We start from the raw sequence: 18,137 nt of genomic DNA on the forward strand, positions 1-18,137 counted from the left end.
CAGGGATCTGCCTGTCCCACACTTCTCACATGAGGTTACAGGCTCAGTACTTAGTAAGCCTGGCTTTTTGTTGTGGTCTGTTGTTTTGGATATTTGTTTATTTGTGGAATTCATTTTGTTTTGCTTGAGACAGGCAGGGTCTTCTATGTTGCCCTAGCTGGCCTCCAGCCCTCAGAGATCCCTCTGCCTTTGCCTCCTGAGTGGTGGGATTGTTTTGTTATCTGATCAGAGTCTCACCATACAGCCATAACTGGCCTAGAACCTGCTATATAGACCACTGGCCTTGATCCTCCTGTCTCTGTCTCTGCCTCCCAAGTGCTAGGATTACCAACATGGGCCAGCACACCCCACTGGTTCTAAACTTTTTGGCAGTAGAGATTATGTGCCTTTCTTTAAGGTTTTAAGGTGTCACTCTGCTGTCTGCTTGCTGAATATTGATTGAATGAACCCAAGTGAATATTATTTTATTTTCTTAGAAAATAGTAAAACTAGAGTAATTTATTTTTGAAGGAAAGGTGATAGAGTACCATCTCTATACTATTTTTAGCCCTGCAGAGAATATATTTACCTGTCATTTATAGTTTATTAACATCCTCAAAGAATTTGTCTCTGGAGCATTGGGTCTGGTTGGATGAATGTCCAGGACCTTTTGACCACTGGGTTTTTTGTTTTTTGGTTTTTGTTTTTTGGTTTTTGTTTTTTGGTTTTTTTTTTTTTTTTTGGTCTTTGACACAGGGTCTCCCTGTAGCCCCAGCCAGCCTGGAACTTACTATGTAGACCAGGCTGGCCTCGAACACACAGAGATCCACCTGTCTCTAAGTTCTAGGACTAAAGTTGTGCACCACCATGCCCGGCTGACCACCAGGTCTTTTTAAAAAAATATTTTAATATTTGTATTTTATGTATATGAGTGTATTGCCTGCATGTAAGTGTACCTGTGTCATACAGTGCCGGCGGAGGTCAGAAAAGGACATCAGATCCCCTGAAACTGGAGTTATGGATGGTCTTAGCCACCATGTAGATGGTGGGAACCAAACCTGGGTTCTCTGTGAGAACAGCCACTGCTTTTAACTGCTCAGCCATCTCTCCAGCCATTGACCATCAGATCTTAATATTTATTTTGAAATTGCTAGTATAAAAATGACCTTAAGTGCTTAGATATGGGAGTAGGACTCATGCATCTTAACTTTAGAAAGACTGAGAAATGAAGAAACTATTTCTTGGGTAAATGTGCTTTCAAATACTCTGATGTGGTATATTCTAACAGGAACACTTGTTAGACAAGTACAGTTTTCTCAGATTTAAAAATCATGAAACTGATAATTGAGTCAGGGAAATGCTTAAACTCACAGTGGGGCTGACAGGATGGCTCAGCAGGTAAAAGGTGAGTACCGCCAAGTGACCTCAATTCAATCTTGAGAATCCATATGGTATAAGAAGAGAACCAATTTCCACAAAGTAATCTCTGTCTTCCATAGGCAAGCTGTGGTACATACATGTGCATGTGCGTGCCTTGTCACCACTCCCCCACACGAATGAATAAATAAATGTACATTCTTTTATTTTTTGGTCTTTTTGAGTCAGGGCCTCCCTGTAGTCCCAGCTGGCCTAGAACTCACTATGCAGACCAGGCTGGCCTTGAACTCACAGAGATCCACCTGCCTTTGCCTCCCAAGTCCTAGGATTAAAGGCATGTGCTACTACACCCTACCATACCCAGCATAATAAATGTAATTTTTTTTAATCACAGAGATTAACTGTAGGTGGTGGGTTTTAGCTTGTTCAATTCCAAAATCCATGTGGGTTGGCTTGTTTGTTTGATGTTCCATTTCTTTGGTAGCTAGTATCTACCTTCTGGTTCCTAAATTTAAATATAGTTCCTGGTTCCTAAATAGTTTCCAAGTAATTTGAAGTTTTATGATCTTCAAATTTTGTGGCTGGATGTAAAATTTACATAACTAAGTGGAAATAGGGCACATGTTAGAAGTCAAATGTTAAACTTTACAAATGCCTCAGATACAGAGTGTCTGCAATCAGTTAAACCAGTGAAGGCTGTTCAAATGAAGTAGAAGCTTGCTATTAACCACACCGTCTTATTCTGAACCTTTAAACTCCTCAAGGGCAGATTCCTTCATGTCTTTGTTCCCAGAGTCCAAAGCCCAGTGCCTAGTACTTAATAAATGTTTATAGAATTATATGGAACTAATAATCAAAGATCCACTGCTTGAACAGTCTTATTTTCTTCACATCAGGAGTCTTGAAATAAGCCCCAGCTCTCCTGCTCTGGTGGCCCCCTCTTCTGTCCTGTTCTGATTGTCAGCTAGGTATTTTTCAGGTTCACTGCCATCCCTGCCAACACATACAAACTGTTCTTTTGTGCATTTTTAAAGCTGCTCACAGAGATCCACCTGCCTCTGTCTCCCAAGTGCTGGAATTAAAGATGTGTGCCACCCCTCCCAGTAAGTCCTCTTTTTTTCTGATACTCAAAGATTTCTGTCCTCTTTCCTCTTAGAATAGGAGGCTTATTGTTTTGTAGTATCAGATGAGGCTTGGGGGAGGCGGGGGCTGTTAATGACTTCTGCAATGCCAGTGGTGGTGAGAGCTATATAAATCCCACAGGTTAGTCAGAAATTGAGAGGTCTGCAATAGGAAAAACAGCTTCAGTTATAGATATTAGGTAGGCTGATTTCACAGAAAGGAAACTAAAATTGGCATAGGTGGGAGCACCTTTGGCTTGCTGATCATTTCAGCCTATGAACTAGAAACAGTGTTCTCAAATCTATAAACATGCTGTTGATAACATAAGTAAGGACTTGAGATTTTGTATTTATTTGAAAGAAAACCCTTATTTAGGAGGCTGTGTCAACAGTGTAGGTATGGCATTGGGCACTGAGCTTTTTGGAAAGATTTTAAGACTGGTTTTGACCACTAAATTTCTCACCTTTAATTTTGATTGACTCTGAAGAGAAACATCTCAAAGCTGTCCAGAGAGTTTAAAATTTGGTTACAATCATGTTAGCAAATAAGTACTGCAGTATAGTTATTTACATGAGTAATAAGGAGATGAAAAAAGGCCATGACAGACAATACACTCATACACACAAAATAAAAATAATAAATTTTTAAAAAAGCTGTGAGGAAGAACTTCCTGAAGAGATTAGCTGTGCAAAGTTTTGCAGATAGAACCATTGTGAGCTAACAGTTGAAGAGCTAAGAGACATGTCGAATTAGAGCTGCAAGATTGTTTGGTTTGGAACCATTGAGACAGTGTAGTGGGTAAAAAATGTTTGCCACCAAGCCTAACAACCTATGTTGGATCCCTAGGACCCATATGATAGAATGAGAGAACCAACTCTACAGATTGTCATCTGACCTCCACACGTTCCCTGTAACCAAATAAATGGAGCCAGTTTTTTTTTTAAGGCTGTTCATTTAGTGTAAGATTTACATAGAAAGGTGAGGCTAACCATAGGAAATCAGAAATGCTAAATTTGGTTACAGAGGATAGTATTAACTAAGAAATGTGTGTGACAGCTGGGTGTGGTGGCTTTCCGCCTGAGTCCTAGCTGCTTGGGAGGCTGAAGCAGAAGAATGCTTAAGCTCCGGAGTTTGAGGTGAGCTTGAGCAGTTCAATGAGATGTCATCTCTATTTTAAAAAGAAAGGAAGGTCAGGCTGGTGGCACAATCTCAAAAAGTAGAAACAGATGAATTTGAGGCAAGCTTGGGCAACATAGCAAGATTGTGTCTCAAAGACAAAAATTAAAAAGAAACTGGGCTTGGTGATGGACTCAAGAGGGAGAGGCAGGCAGATCTCTATGAGTTCAGGGTCAGCATGGTCTACATGGAGAGTTCTAGGCCAGCCAGGGCTACATATAAGACCCTGTTTTAAACAAAAAATTCAGAAGGGGAAAAAATAACATGAGAATTAGCCAGATGAGATAGTGATATTGGAAAGTAGAATTAAACATCTAATCCCTAAGTCTGCTGACATTTCTTTCCTGTCTCCATGCACATGTACGAGAGAGAGAGAGAGAGAGAGAGAGAGAGAGAGAGAGAGAGATCCAAAGAGACATTAAATAGTGGCAGAACAGCTTAGAAGAAAGAAATTCAAATCAAGAGTGAGGGAAACCTGGTTTTGGCTTTAGCTGTCTGATTTTAATAGGGTAAGATCCAGCAGATTAAATTTTGATTAATTAGAAATTTATTAGACTAAAAAACAGCTTCTTTTTTTTACTTTCTGCCACAAATCTTTGGAAAACCTACATTAAGTTTTTAAATGTAAATGGTCTCTTTCCAGCCTGATTTGTGTGTGTGTGTGTGTGTGTGTCTTTTTGAGACAGGGTCTCCCTGTAGCCCCAGCTGTCCTGGAACTCATCATGTAGACCAGGCTGGCCTTGAACTCACAAAGATCCGCCTGCCTCTGCCTCCCAAATGCTGGGACTACAGGCATGCACCACCACGCCCAGCTTCAGCCTGAGTTTTTAAAAAAATATTTATTTTTATTTTATGTGTATGAGTATATTGCCTGCATGTATGTGAGTGCACCCATGTCATGCAATGCCATGGAGGTCAGAAGAGGACTTTGGAGTCCCCTGGAACTGGAGTTAAGGACGGTTTCTAGCCACCATGTGGGTGCTGGGAATCGAACCCAGGTCCTCTGCAAGGGCAGTCAGTGCTTTTAACCACTGAGCCATCTCTCCAGCCCCAGCTTGATTATTTTTAACAACTGCATATAAAGTCACATTATGCAAACTTTGAACATTCATATTTTTAAATAGCTGTATAATAATGAATGGGCAGTTTGCTAGAAGTCTATTCTGTAAATATTAGAAATAAGACTTCTGAAACAAGTGCATTTATTAACTGACTTTAATTTGTTGAATATGAGGTGAATTTCTAAGTGAGAAGAAGTAATAGGATCAGAAAAGACAGAAGATGGATACCTGGGCCCCATCATCAAACTCCTCGGGCTGTATTTCTGTTAATGGTGCTCAGAGTTTATTTTTGGCTTAGAGGTGAAGAGCACTGGCTGCTCTTGAGGACTTGAGTTCAGTTGCAAAGAATATAGTGCCCTCTTCTGGCCTCCGTAGGCATTGCACACATATAGTGTGTGTACATACAGGCAAAACATTCATACATGCAAAATAAAAATAAATCAAAAAGTTTTAAAAATAAAAGTAGAAATGATTCTGTTTATAAACCAAATTTTGGGATCACAGACTTAAATTCTGCTCATGGACACATAAATGCTGTCTCCTACTTTAGCAATGTTAGGAAACCTGAAATAACCATTTCTCTGTTTTAAGACTATGGTAATGGGGCCAGGCATAGTGCCTCACACCTTTAGTCCCAGCATCTGGGAGGCAGAGGCAGGTGGAGCTCTGTGAGTTCAGGGCCATCCTGCATCCTGGTCTACATAGTGAGTTCCAGGCCAGCTAGGGCTACAGGGAACCCTATCTCACAAAGACCAAAAAAAAAAAAAGACTCTTAACCCCAGAACAGTAGCGCCATTAAATTGCAGAATTAGAAGCAGCATTAGAGAACATCTAATGTGGATTCATCTGTATATCATCTATGTCTACTTTTATGCTGCTGTGGAAGTTATTTAATTGCAATACAGAATAATTGCCCACAAATCCTAAAATATCTTCTGTCTCTTACAGAAAAGTTTGCTGAGGGACTGCAGTTAAGAGCATGTGCTGCTCTTGCAGAGGCCCTGAGATCATTTCTCAGCACCTATGTTAGTGGTTCACAACCATCTGTAACTCCAGCTCTAGGAGATCTGACATTCTCATACTGCCTCCGTACTCACATGCCCACACAACATGATTTAAAATAAATAAAACCTTTTTTAAAAAAAAAAGTTTACTGGCTCTTGAATAGAACCAAGATGTGCTCCTCTGCAAGAGCAACATATCATTCTACAGATGTAGAAATAAGACGCAAATAGTGAAATGCTCTAAGGTTACCCAGCTAATTGGTGATCATAGTGTAAATACAGTTTAGACCTCCTTTTATTTTTTTAATTAACTAATTCTTTTTTTTTTTTTTTTTTTTGGTCTTTTTGAGACAGGGTCTCCCTATAGCCCCAGCTGGCCTGGATTCGCCATGTAGACCAGGCTGGCCTCGAACTCACAGAGCTCCACCTCCCTAGTGCTGGGATTAAAGGCATGGGCCGCCACACCCCGCCCAATTTTTATTTTACATGTATGATTGTTTTGCCTGCATGTGCACCCAAGCCAGAAAACACATCAGATCCCCTGGAACTGGAGTTATAGACAGTTGTTAGCCACCATGTGGAGATGCTGGGAACTGAACCCAGGTCCTCTGCAAGAGCAACCAGCTCTCTTAACTGCTGAGCCATCTCTGTAGCCCCCCTAGAGCTCCTTTTAATTGCTTGTATTCATTGCTTTTGTTAGAGGAACTGATAAACCTGATTGTGATAAGAAAATTTGTGGTAAGTTCAGTATATATATCACAAAATGTTACTAGAGGCAATAGTCCACTAAGACTTATGATATGACCATACAAAAGCAAACTATTGCCGGGCATGGTGGCACATGCTTTTAGTCCCAGCACTTGGGAGGCAGAGGCAGGCAGATCTCTGTGAGTGTGAGACCATCCTGGTCTACGTAGCAAGTTCCAGGCCAGGTGGGGCTACAGGGAAACCCTGTCTCAAAAAGACCAAAAAGAAACCTTATTAATTTGAGTTGGGGTAGAATTTGATGTTGTGTGTATTTCCCACATATAAATCTTTAGTTTGATCTGCCAACCAGTTTGCTAATAAGTTTTCTTGTTACCTGTGCAGCCTAATGGACGGACCATTGAAGTGGCTGAGGATGAAATAATTCGAACTCCCCGAAGTTTAGCAGCAAAGCAGTCACCAGAGACAGACAAGAAAAATGAAAAGGTAAGCTTGAGAGCAATAACATTGTATGTATGGTTCTTAATAAAGAGAATGACATACAAAAGTTGTGTCCTGTTTCATAAGATTGTATTTTTTCATTTAAGGAAAATTCTGAAAATCTAAATTAATTATGCTGGATAGGTGGCAAAAGTTAGTGTTTTTTTAGGAAGGATATGTCACCAAATACTTAAACATTACAGTGGTGTTAGTAAATATCCACTGTGCCAAAAGTTATTTATGACTTGACTATCTTCTGTATGAGTAAGATTCCAACTTTATAGATTACTTTTTTTACACAAAAATTGAATCATGTTACTTATGTTGATAGTACCTGTAATATTTAAAAAAAAAAAAAAAAAAACGCTTCTAGGCATGGTGGTGGATGCCTTTAATCCCAACACTCAGGAGGCAGAAGCAGAGCCAGATAGATCTTTGTGAATTCAAAGCTAGCCTGGTCTACATAGCAAGTTTCAGGCCATTCTAGGGTACATAATGAGGCCTTATCTTTTTTAAAAGTGCTTCGCAAAATGTCCAATATTATTTTAAAATAGATTTCTGTTATTAAGGAAATCTAATTGTCTACCTATTAGCTTGATTTTATTTTTAAAAAAAGTTCTAGATCTGGTCATTATTAAAAAGATTTGAATGAGGGCCAGTAAGATGACTTATCCAGTAAAGGCACTTGCCACCAAGCCTTCTGACCTGAGGTTGCTGAGGTTGATTCCCAGGACCCATATAATAGGAGAGAACTGACCTTTTCAGGTTGTTCCCTGACCTCCACAAACTCCTGTGTGCATGCACACACATGCATCGTGCTTGCGTATACACACACACACACACAGATAACATGATAATTTGGGGGTGGGGTCGGGGGCCTGGAGAGAGGTCTTAGCAGTTACCAGCACTTGCTATTCTTCTGGAGGACCCAAGTTCAGTTCTCAGTACCCACATTAGGCACAAGGGCTTGTAACTCCAGTTCTAGAGCATCCAACGTGCTCTTCTGGCCTCTGCAAGCATCGGGCATACATATGGTGCACATACATATACTGGCAAAATATTCATATCCATAAAAGTAAATCTTTTTATTCATTTATTTGTTTATTTTTGTCTCTTTTGAGTAAGGGTCTCCCTGTACCTCAGCTGGCCAGGAACTCACTATGTAGATCAGGCCGGCCTGGAACTCACAGAGATCCGCCTGCCTCTGGTTCCCAAGTGCTGGGAGTAAAGGTGTGTTCCACCAGGCCGGCAGTAAATCTTTTTTTTTTTTTTTTTCTGTCTTTTTGAGACAGGATCTCCCTGTAGCCACAGCTGGCCTGGATTCACTATGGAGACCAGGCAACTCACAGATCTATCAGCCACTGTCTCCTGAATGCTGGAATTAAAGGCATGCACCACCACACCCAGCTCAGTAAATCTTTTTAAAATTTTTTTTTTAATGTTTTATTATTTTTTTATGTGTATGAGTATTATGCCTGCATGTAGGTAAGTGCACCCATGACGTGCAACGCCCACAGAGGACAGAAGAGGCTGTCAGATCCCTTGGAACTGGAGTTACAGACAGTTGTTAACTGCCATGTGGGTGCTGGTGTTTGAACCCGGGTCTTCTGCAAGAACAGTTAGTGTTCTTAACCGCTGAGCCATCTCTCCAATCCCTAAATCTTTTTTTTTTTTTTTTTAATAAAAAAGAAAGGTTTGGACAAGCTAATACTAGAACCGACTTGAAATAAAAGTTTTCAGTTAGTCAAAATAAGTTGTTTTTTTTTTTGAGACAGGGTTTCTCTGTAGCCCTAGCTGGCCTGGATATAGACCAGGTTGGTCTAGGTCTCACAGAGATCCACCTGCCTCTGCTTCCCAGGTGCTGAGATTAAAGGTGTGTGCTACCACATCCCACATCACCAGCAAAAAATGTTTAATAGTGGATGGTTTTACTATGAAAGACTTTAGTTGAATTTCCTTTTTTTTTAGACAGGGTCTTACTCTATAGTCCAGACTGGCCTAGAACTCACTCTATAGACTAGGCTGGCCTAGAACTTTGTTGCAGTCTCCTGGCTCTGCCTCCTTAGGTGCTGGGATTACAGGCATGTACCACTACACCCAACTTGAATTCATTTTTTGTGATTACCATCCCTCCCTCCACTCCACCCTGCCCCCCCCCTCTTTTTTTTTCCATTCAGCACTTGTGTAAGCCCTTTGGATGGTGGGGACAACCACAGGGAGATAAGCCGCTTCTACAGAGTGCAGCAGCTCCAGACCCATGGGATAGTGCTGTGAATTGGTTGCTATAGTTTCTTAATGCCTGCAGTTTCAGACTGTTTTTGAAGAGCTGGTAAAATTGGTTTTCTACCTGTAACCTAGTAAAGTTGGTACAGAGCCAGGACAGCTGCAGGTAGCATGATTTAAAATGAAGAATGGGCAGGACATGGTGGCACACGCCTTTAATCCCAGCACTTGTGAGGCAGAGGCAGGCAGATTTCTGTGAGTTCAATGCCAGCCTGGTCTACATAGTGAGTTCCAGGACAGCCGGGGCTACAGGGAGACCTGTCTCAAAAAGACCAAATAATAATAATAAAAAGAATCATTGTGGGAAAGAATTTTATGTCAGGCTTTGCCTTTGGCAGAAAAGTAAATAAATGATTTGTGTTAACAAAGAAGCATGTAATTTAAGGATTGTGAGTTTACAGAGTGAATAATTGATACCCCTAATTTTCCATCTCTTCCACCTATTATTTCCTTGTTCTAAGCTTTCACTATTAGTGAGCTTTTTTTATTTAATCCTCTTTACCTTCCCTGAGTTTTCCTAGAAAATTGGTAGTTGGAATAGTGAGCTACCATTAGTCTCTGATTAATTATATATAGATTGAGTATAATAAGGTGCAAAATTAAAGTTTATAATGATTCTGAAATTTCTTAGTCACAGGAAGTAATTCTAGTAGTTGATATTGAGTATAATTTATCAGACACCATACAAAGAGGTATTTGTGTGTATGTATGGATAGATTCACTTACATCTGGTAGGGCGAGTTAGTGACCACTTACTAGGTGTGCTTTTATACGGTTTGTATACATTATGAAAATGTGAGCTGGTATGGTGGCTCGTGAATCTGTAATCCCAACACTTGGGAAGTTGAGGCAGGATTATGACTCACAAAATTGTGCCCAGCCCGGGTATGATGTAGCAGGTTCCTAAAACTAAAGTAACAGAAAAAATTTATAGGCATTATTTGTCTTCAGAACAATTCTGAGGAAAGTGGTATCATACCTATTTTGCAAATGAGACACCTGGGGTACAATAAATTTTAACCTAGATTCATCTGACTTCAAAGTCTGAATTTTTAGTAATTTCCTATATGTTTCTAACCCTCTGAAAAACTTAAGCAGACTGATAGTTAATAGCTACTACAGTGAACAGGGCTCCAAATCCTAGAGATAGAACAATTTTGTGGTTTCATTAAATTTCTTAATAAGCTAGGATTTGAATCTATCTTATTCTGATAGCAAAGCCTATGCTCTTTTTATCACTTCACAGTACCACCTTTCGGTTGCTGTTGCTTTTTCAGTACAAAGCTTCTACCTTTAGTCTGCTGCCTATTTGATTTAATGAATAATAACAAGTGCTCCAAATCATGGTTAATGTCCCGTTTTACCATCGTACATCTTGAACTTGGGTTTTTTAGGTTTGTTCAGCACAAGTAACTTGTTCCAAATGATTTGTTAACACTGTTGTGCTATATATGTTTTTTAAAAAGAACCATACCTGCCAGTCATGGTGGTACATTCCTTTAATCCCAGCCAGAACTCAGGAGCCAGAGGCAGGTGAATCTTTGTGAGCCAGCCTGGTATCCATTTCGAGTGCAGGCCAGCTAGGACTACAGGGAGACTCTTGTCTTAAAAAAAAAAAAAAGAAAGAAAGAAAGAAAAAACCAACAGACACTTATCTTAGATACGTTTATATGCCTTAAAATATATTATCATATTTTGGGTATTTATGTGTGTTTGGTTTTTGGTGTTTTGTTTTGTTTTGTTTTTGAGAAAGGTATCTCCCACTTTAGCCCAAACCTAAAACTTACTCTGTAGCCTAGACTGGCCTCAAACTCAAAGCAATACTCCTACCTCAACCTCCGGAGTGTTAGGTTTATAGGTGTGAGCCACCATGCCTAGCTCCCCCCATCCCTTTCAGAACCACTTCTTGGGTACTTAGAGAAGCATGATTTGTTCATTTAGTGTGTATGGTGGGGGCAGTGGGGTATGCACATGCACCACAAATGTGGGTGCCCTCAGAGGCCAGAGGAGGGCATTAGATAGCTATCCAATATGGGTGCTAGGAACCGAACTCGGGTCCTCTGGAAAACTAAGGATTGTTAACTGCTGAGCCATCCCTGTGAAGCATGATTTTTGCCCAGAGAGTAATTTTTTATCTTAACCCATGATACTGCTGGTTACCTTGTAGGGCATGATGGTACACACTTTTACTCCCAGCACTCAGGAGGCAGAGGCAGGCAGATCTCTGAGTTTGAGGCCAGCCTGGTCTATATAGCAAATTCTAAGCCAGCCAGAGCTACATAGTGAGACCCTGTTTTGTTTTGTTTTGTTTTGTTTTGTTTTAAAACAAAACAAAAAAACTGGTTACCTTTCTTTGTCATTCAGTAATCAATAGTTTAGAGTACTTGATGCTTTTTCAGAGGACCCAGGTTTGTTTCCAAGAACCCAAGTGACAGTTCACAACCATCTATAACTCCAGATCCAGTGCCTCCTTTGGGCCTTTTTAGTCACTAGGCATGCACATGCATGCATGCAGGCAAAATACTCATTTCCATAAGATAATTTTCTTAAAAAACCTTTGTCTAGAGCCAGATATAGTAGTGCATACCTTTTTTTTCTTTTCTTTTTTTCTTTCTTTCTTTTTTTTTTTTTCCTTTGTCTTTTTGAGACAGGATCTCTGTAGTCCCCAGCTGGCCTGGAACTCCTCACTTTGTAAACCAGGCTGGCCTTGAACTCAACAGAGATCCACCTGCCTCTGCCTCCCAAGTACTGGGATTAAAGGCATGCGCCACCACTCCCAGCTCTGGTGCATGCATTTAATCCCAGCACATAGCGAGTTCCAGTCCAACAGGAGATACAGGGAGACCTTGTCTCAACAAGACCCCCCCAAAAAGTGAAGAAAATAAAGATATTTATGTATGTATGTATGTATGTATATATAATGACTAGAGAGCTTAGGTCTTTGTTTTATATATTTTAATGTCTCTCTTCATGTAGCCCAGACTGGCTTCAAACTTGATCCTCCTGCCTTCACCTCCAGAGTGCTAGGATTACAAGTGTGTACCATAACACCTACTAGTTTTCTAGGTCTTTGTTTAGCTATGAAGGCCAGTGCTTTATTAATGTTAGTTTCTAGAAGGTTATATAGGGCCATTAGCCAGGAATTGTGCAAATAATTACTGAGGGGAATAGAGAAATAGTAAGATGTTCTTACCCTCAGAGAGATTTCAGTCTAGGTAAGGGAAACAAAGAAGATATCTGGTAACATAAGGTAGTGTGGATGCCAGACATTCATAGGAGAAATGGAATCCTACTCAGATAGCCAGAAGAGTACCTTATGACTTGGATCTTTTAAAAATATATTTATCTGGGCTGGAGAGATGGCTCAGCAGTTAAGGGCGCTGGCTGCTCTTACAGAGGATCCGGGTTCAATGCCCAGCACCCACATGGCAGCTACCAACCGTCCTTAACTCCAGTTCCAGGGGAATCCAAAGCTCTCTTCTGACCTCCGTGGCATTGCACAACACAGGTGCACTCACGTACATGCAGACAATATACTCATACACATAAAATAAAAATAATAAATATTAAAAATATATATTTATTTTTATTATGTATATGAATGTATTGCCTGCATGTGTGTAAGTGCACTCGTCATGCAGTGTTCGCAGAGGTCAGAAGAAGGCATTGAATTCCCTTGGAACTGGAGTTACAGACAGTTGTTAGCCACCATGTGGGTGCTGGGAATCGAACCAGAGTCCTCTGCAAGAATAGCCAGTGCTTATGACCACCGAACCATCTTTCCAGCCCCATGACTTAGACTTAACGATGGATGGTATTTCAAGAGGTAGAAGATGAGAAGTCAATTTTACAAGGTAGAGAATCCTTAACCAGACATTATTCAGATCAAACAGTATATTCAGATACATTCAAGGGAAGAGCTTTAGACAAGCTTGAGGATTCAAGATAGGAGGTAGGGTATGATTTTAAAGTGTGTGTGCAGGTGTGTGTGTGTGATATTAAACTTTGGGTATATTCAACTGGTAGCAACATTTATGATTAATGAATCTGAATTATGAAATTTGGGAAGCAGAGGCAAGAGAATCAGAAGTTCTAGGCCAGCTTCAACTGAGCTATAAAACAAGTTTTTTAAAAAAATTCCTATGATAGTTTTCCTTTTTTTTTTTATTATTATGAAGAACATGCTTAAGTACGAAGACTTTTTACTTAATAAGCTTTTTTTTTTTTTTTTTGGTGTTTTTGAGACAGGGTCTCCCTGTAGCTGTCCTGTAACTCACTGTGTAGACCAGGCTGACCTTGAACTCACTGAGATCCTCCTGCCTCTGCCTCCCAAGTGTTGGGACTAAAGGCGTGCACCACCATGCCCAGCTGAGTGTCATAATATTTTTTAAGATTCTTGTGACTTAGCCAGTATTTTATAGTTGACTGACACTTATGTATTACAAAGTCCTTTATAGACAAGGCATAATTGTACACACCTTTAATCCTACTATTTGGGAACCAGAAGCAATGTATCTCTGAGTTGGAGGACCGCCTAGTCTACATAGCCAGTTCTGGGCTAGCCAGAGCTACGTAGCAAAATCTTAACCCTCCCCCCCCCAAAAAAGATCATCTATGAGAAATTCATTCAAAGTTCATTTTAATTTTTAAAAATTATTGTATTATTTATATGAGTGTTTTGTCTGCATGTATGTTGTGCACCCATGCATGTAATGCCTGAAGAGGCCAGAAGAGGGTATTAGATTCCCCTGAAACTGGAGTTACATGGCTGTTAGCCACCATGTTGGCTGAGAACTGAACCTGGGTCTTATGCAAGAGCAGCCAGTACTCTTAACTAATGTGCCATCTCTCCAGCCCCAAAGTTAATTTTAGCATATAAAGAGTTCATTGGCACTGGAGAGTTGGCTCAGTGGCTAAGAGCACTGACTGCTCTTGCAGAGGACCTGAGTTTAATTTTAATTCTCAGCATCCACATAGCGGCTAACAACCATCTGTAACTCCAGTTCCAGGGGAATCCAGTGCCCTCTTCTGACCTCTAAGGGCATTGCACAACATGAGTGTACTTCATACACACAGGCAGTACACTCATATACATAAGAAATAATGATAAATAGTTAACTGATGCATCTTCAGATTCCATATTGCAGTAGCTTTAAAGAAATTGAGTTTTGGGGCCAGAGAGATGGTTTAGCAGTTAAGTGCACTGGCTGGTCTTATAGAAGACCCAGGTTCAAATCCCAGAACCCACATGGAGGTTATCAACCGTCCATAACTCCAGGTCTAGGGAATCTAATACCCTTGTCTGTCAGCTGGTTGCTCTTACATACATTCAGGCATAAATACCCATACATGAAATGAAAATAAATTTAAAAAAAGAAAGAAATTGAGTTTTGTTGTAATATTTTTCCTTGCTCTCTCTCAAAACCCTTCATGTTTTATTTCCTATTGCTCTTCGAAAACACTACAGATTTCTTTTTGAAGATTTGTCCTTTTTTTTTTTTTTTTTTTTTTTTTTTTTTGGAAAAGGGTCCTTGTAGCCCCAGCTGTCCCTGGAACTCACTATGTAGACCAGGCTGGCCTCGAGCTCAAAAAGATCCACCTGCCTCTGCCTCCCAAGTGCTGGGATTAAAGGTGTGCACCACCACGCCTGGCTGTCCATTTTTTATATATGTGTATGTATGTGTACTTTGACTGATGCTGGTGAATTTGTTTTCATCCACGCTGGGATTGAGATGAGAATGGGATCCCAACAGGGAGTTAACTTATTCTTTTATTGGTAGTATAAGAATTATATCTAGGGAAGATAGGCTAGATAAAAGAAGTTCTTAAAAAAGAGTCCCTGTCAGGCTGGGCATGGTGGCGCACGCCTTTAATCCTAGCACTTGGGAGACAGAGGCAGGTGGATCTCTGTGAGTTCAAGGCCAGCCTGATCTACATAGTGAATTCCAGGACATCTGGGTCTACAGGGAGACCCTGTCTCAAAAAGACCCAAAAAAAAAAAAAAAAAAAGTCCCTGTTAACTTTTTGAAGATGGCAAGATGTTTATGATGTATCATGCCTTATGGTCCCACACCAGATGCATCTAACCAGTTTAAAGGCAATAAAATCATTTTTAGCTGAAGAGATTTTCATGAGTGGGAAGGAGGACATTGTGAGAGGAAACCAGGGCTTTCTGTCATTTCAGTCAGATTTTAAGCTCTTTTCATCAATTAACCAAACATTAATCACAACCTTCTTTTGCAAGACTCTATTTTAGGCACTAAGAATACAATAGTTGATAAAATAAGAATCTGTATTCTAGTGAAACTTAGTGAAAAAACTTTAAAAAAAAAAAAAAAGCATATTCTTTAAAATTAAGGTAGCTAGATGTGGTGGCACACAACTTTAATTCCAACACTTGAGAGGCAGAGGCAGGCAGATCTCGTGAGTTCAAGGCCAGTTTGGTCTAGGCAAACCTTGTGTCATCCATGCTTTAACGTTGCCCAACTGTGTGAATTTGTGATAACTAAGAAAAATAAGAAGTACCCAAAATGTGAAGCAATGCAAAATAGAAATATAACATATTTGTATATAAAATAGATTAAATTGCTTCTAAAGCTGTGATTTTCAGACTTCTCAGATGTCAAGTACCAACAGTTTTCAAAATAAATTCCGGTAGCTAACTTTTAATTTTGTCAAACCAATTTTTTTTAAAACACTGTCACAGTTTAAATACTCTGCAAAAACTAGGACAGCTTTTGCTCGTGAAAAACCGTACACAAGCCATTAGTGTCCATACTGAAGCATCCATTATGGTAAGCATACTCAGCATTGCTTTTTCATGCTTTGTTTCCTTTATCACCCCTGGTTTATTACCAGCAACGGTCTTTAAATGCTTACAGGGCTACATAGTCAGTTACCAAAATTTTAAGAGCCAGTGCTTCCTAGTATATAAACTTAATAAATTGAATGGAGATTACAGGGTAAGCAAGATGACTCGGTGGGTGAAGGCACTTGCTGTATAAGTCTGGTGACCTGAGTTTAATCCCTGGGACGCATATGGTTGAAGAGAACCAACTCCCTAAAGTTATCTTGACCCTCCACACACGTGCCCATAGCATACATACACACAAGATACGTAAATAGATAAAACCGTCTATTAATTTATGTTTAAAAAGATAGGGAGCAGTTTGATACTAGTGTCCATTTACCAAATAGTAGTAGTAGGTTCATCCTGAGGGCCATGAGCTCCTTAGACATGCGTTCTTGGCCAGATTTGCAGTGCCAAACATATGTTTCCTCCTGTGAAATGGATCTTAAATCCAGTCAGAAAGGTGTTAGTTGCCCCTATAGCATTTGTGCCACTGTTGGATCCAATGGACATATCTTGCAACACTGATTCTTATTTCAGTTGACTGGTGTACAGCTGGATAAGACTAACCATAGTTTATTGTTGCTCTCACACTTTATTGGAGAAGTTTCTTTGTGCAGTGGACAGTGATTAGTGCAGAAACTCACAGCTGATCAAAGTGTAGAAAATAAGTGACTATGGAGGGCTCAGACACAAATGCAACGTCTGTGTCATACCCTCTCCTCAAGGCTCAGGGACCATCGTGCAAGAAGGAACAGAAGAATTGTAAAAGCCAAAGGTTGGGAGGACTAGAGTGAAAGAAACAGTGTCTTCTAGACATGATAGAACCTTTGTTCTCATGAATTCAAAGCAGCTGTGGTTGCCTACACAAGATCAAGCCAGTCAGTGTTCTAGCATGGAATAGGAAGGGATTCATGAGCCCCTACCCCTAACTGAGGAGCTATGGATAATTGATGGCTTCTGGCAGAGGAAGAATTGGTTTTCTTTAAAGATGTAGCTCCTGGTAGGTTGACCAAGCTCCAGTGGATGGCCCCACACCCAGAATAGTATGGGCAACACAAATTGTAGTTTAATGGGTTATTAAATTTTTTTAAAATGAGAACATGAAGTAGGGAGGCAGCATAAATCTAGGAGAAGTTTAGCTGAGGAGCTCAGAGTGAATGTAATCAAAAGACATTGCATGAGATTCTTAAAAAAATAAATAGTTATATTTTAAAAACTATTAAATGTCAAAGTTCTCATAGCTCTCCTGCCTCAGGAGCAGTTTTCAAAGAGAAAAGTAGCCTACAAGTCCAATTTCTGGGCTGAGTACCTCAGATCAGTTCCAACACTTGCTAATTATGTTTGATCTTGGAGCTGGTTAGAAATCATTTGCCTCCTTTTTCTCATCTCCAAAGTACAGAAAATAACATCTTCCTGGGGTTATTTTGAGAATTTAATGGGTTAATTATAAAGCTTTATAAATCATGGCTACAAACCAATTTTAAAACTTTGGAATCTTTCTAGTGAATCCAGTTATTAGAAGATATGTCCCCTGGGCTGGAGAGATGGCTTATAGGTTAAGAACACTGACTGACCTGAGTTTGAATCCCAGCACCCACATGGCAGCTAACAGCTGTCCATAACTCCAGTTCCAGGGGATCTGACAGCCTCTTCTGTCTTCCGAGGGCATTGCACAACACGGGTGCACTTACCTACGCACAGACATAACACTCATTCACATAAAAAATGAAAATAATAAATAAATTTTTTTAAAAAAAAAAAAAAAAAAAAAAAAAAAAAAAAAAAAAAAAGAAAATGTGTCCCCTAGTTAATCCCAACACTGAGGAGACAGAGGCTCAGTGAGCTCAAGGCCAGCCTGATCTACATATCAAGTTCTAGGCCACTAATCAGGAACTACATAATGAGACCCTTTTTTTGTTTGGGGGGTTTTTGTTTTGTTTTGTGGTGTTTATTTGGGGGGGGGGTCTTTTTGAAACAGGGTCTCCCTGTAGCCCCAGCTGGCCTGGAACCTGCTATGTAGACCAGGCTGGCCTCGAACTCACAGAGATTTCCCTGCCTTTGTCTCCTGGGTGCTGGGATTAAAGGCATGGTGGCGCA

At 40.1% G+C, this 18,137-nt stretch overlaps 1 protein-coding gene across 6 annotated transcripts in view; it reads left to right on the forward strand.

Annotated features, from left to right (window-relative positions):
* Mtdh (metadherin) overlaps positions 1 to 18,137 on the forward strand; it is a 69,921-nt gene that overhangs the window by 15,267 nt on the left and 36,517 nt on the right. For all 6 annotated transcript variants that reach the window (XM_008831533.3, XM_029562748.1, XM_008831535.3 and 3 more), the window contains exon 2: positions 6,809 to 6,910. In XM_008831533.3, the coding sequence (XP_008829755.1) occupies positions 6,809 to 6,910 (102 nt within the window). The remainder of the gene's footprint in view (positions 1 to 6,808; positions 6,911 to 18,137) is intronic.

This window comes from Nannospalax galili, unplaced genomic scaffold (assembly GCF_000622305.1).
Source record: "Nannospalax galili isolate Female #2095 unplaced genomic scaffold, S.galili_v1.0 scaffold334, whole genome shotgun sequence".
NCBI classification, from domain to species: domain Eukaryota; kingdom Metazoa; phylum Chordata; class Mammalia; order Rodentia; family Spalacidae; genus Nannospalax; species Nannospalax galili.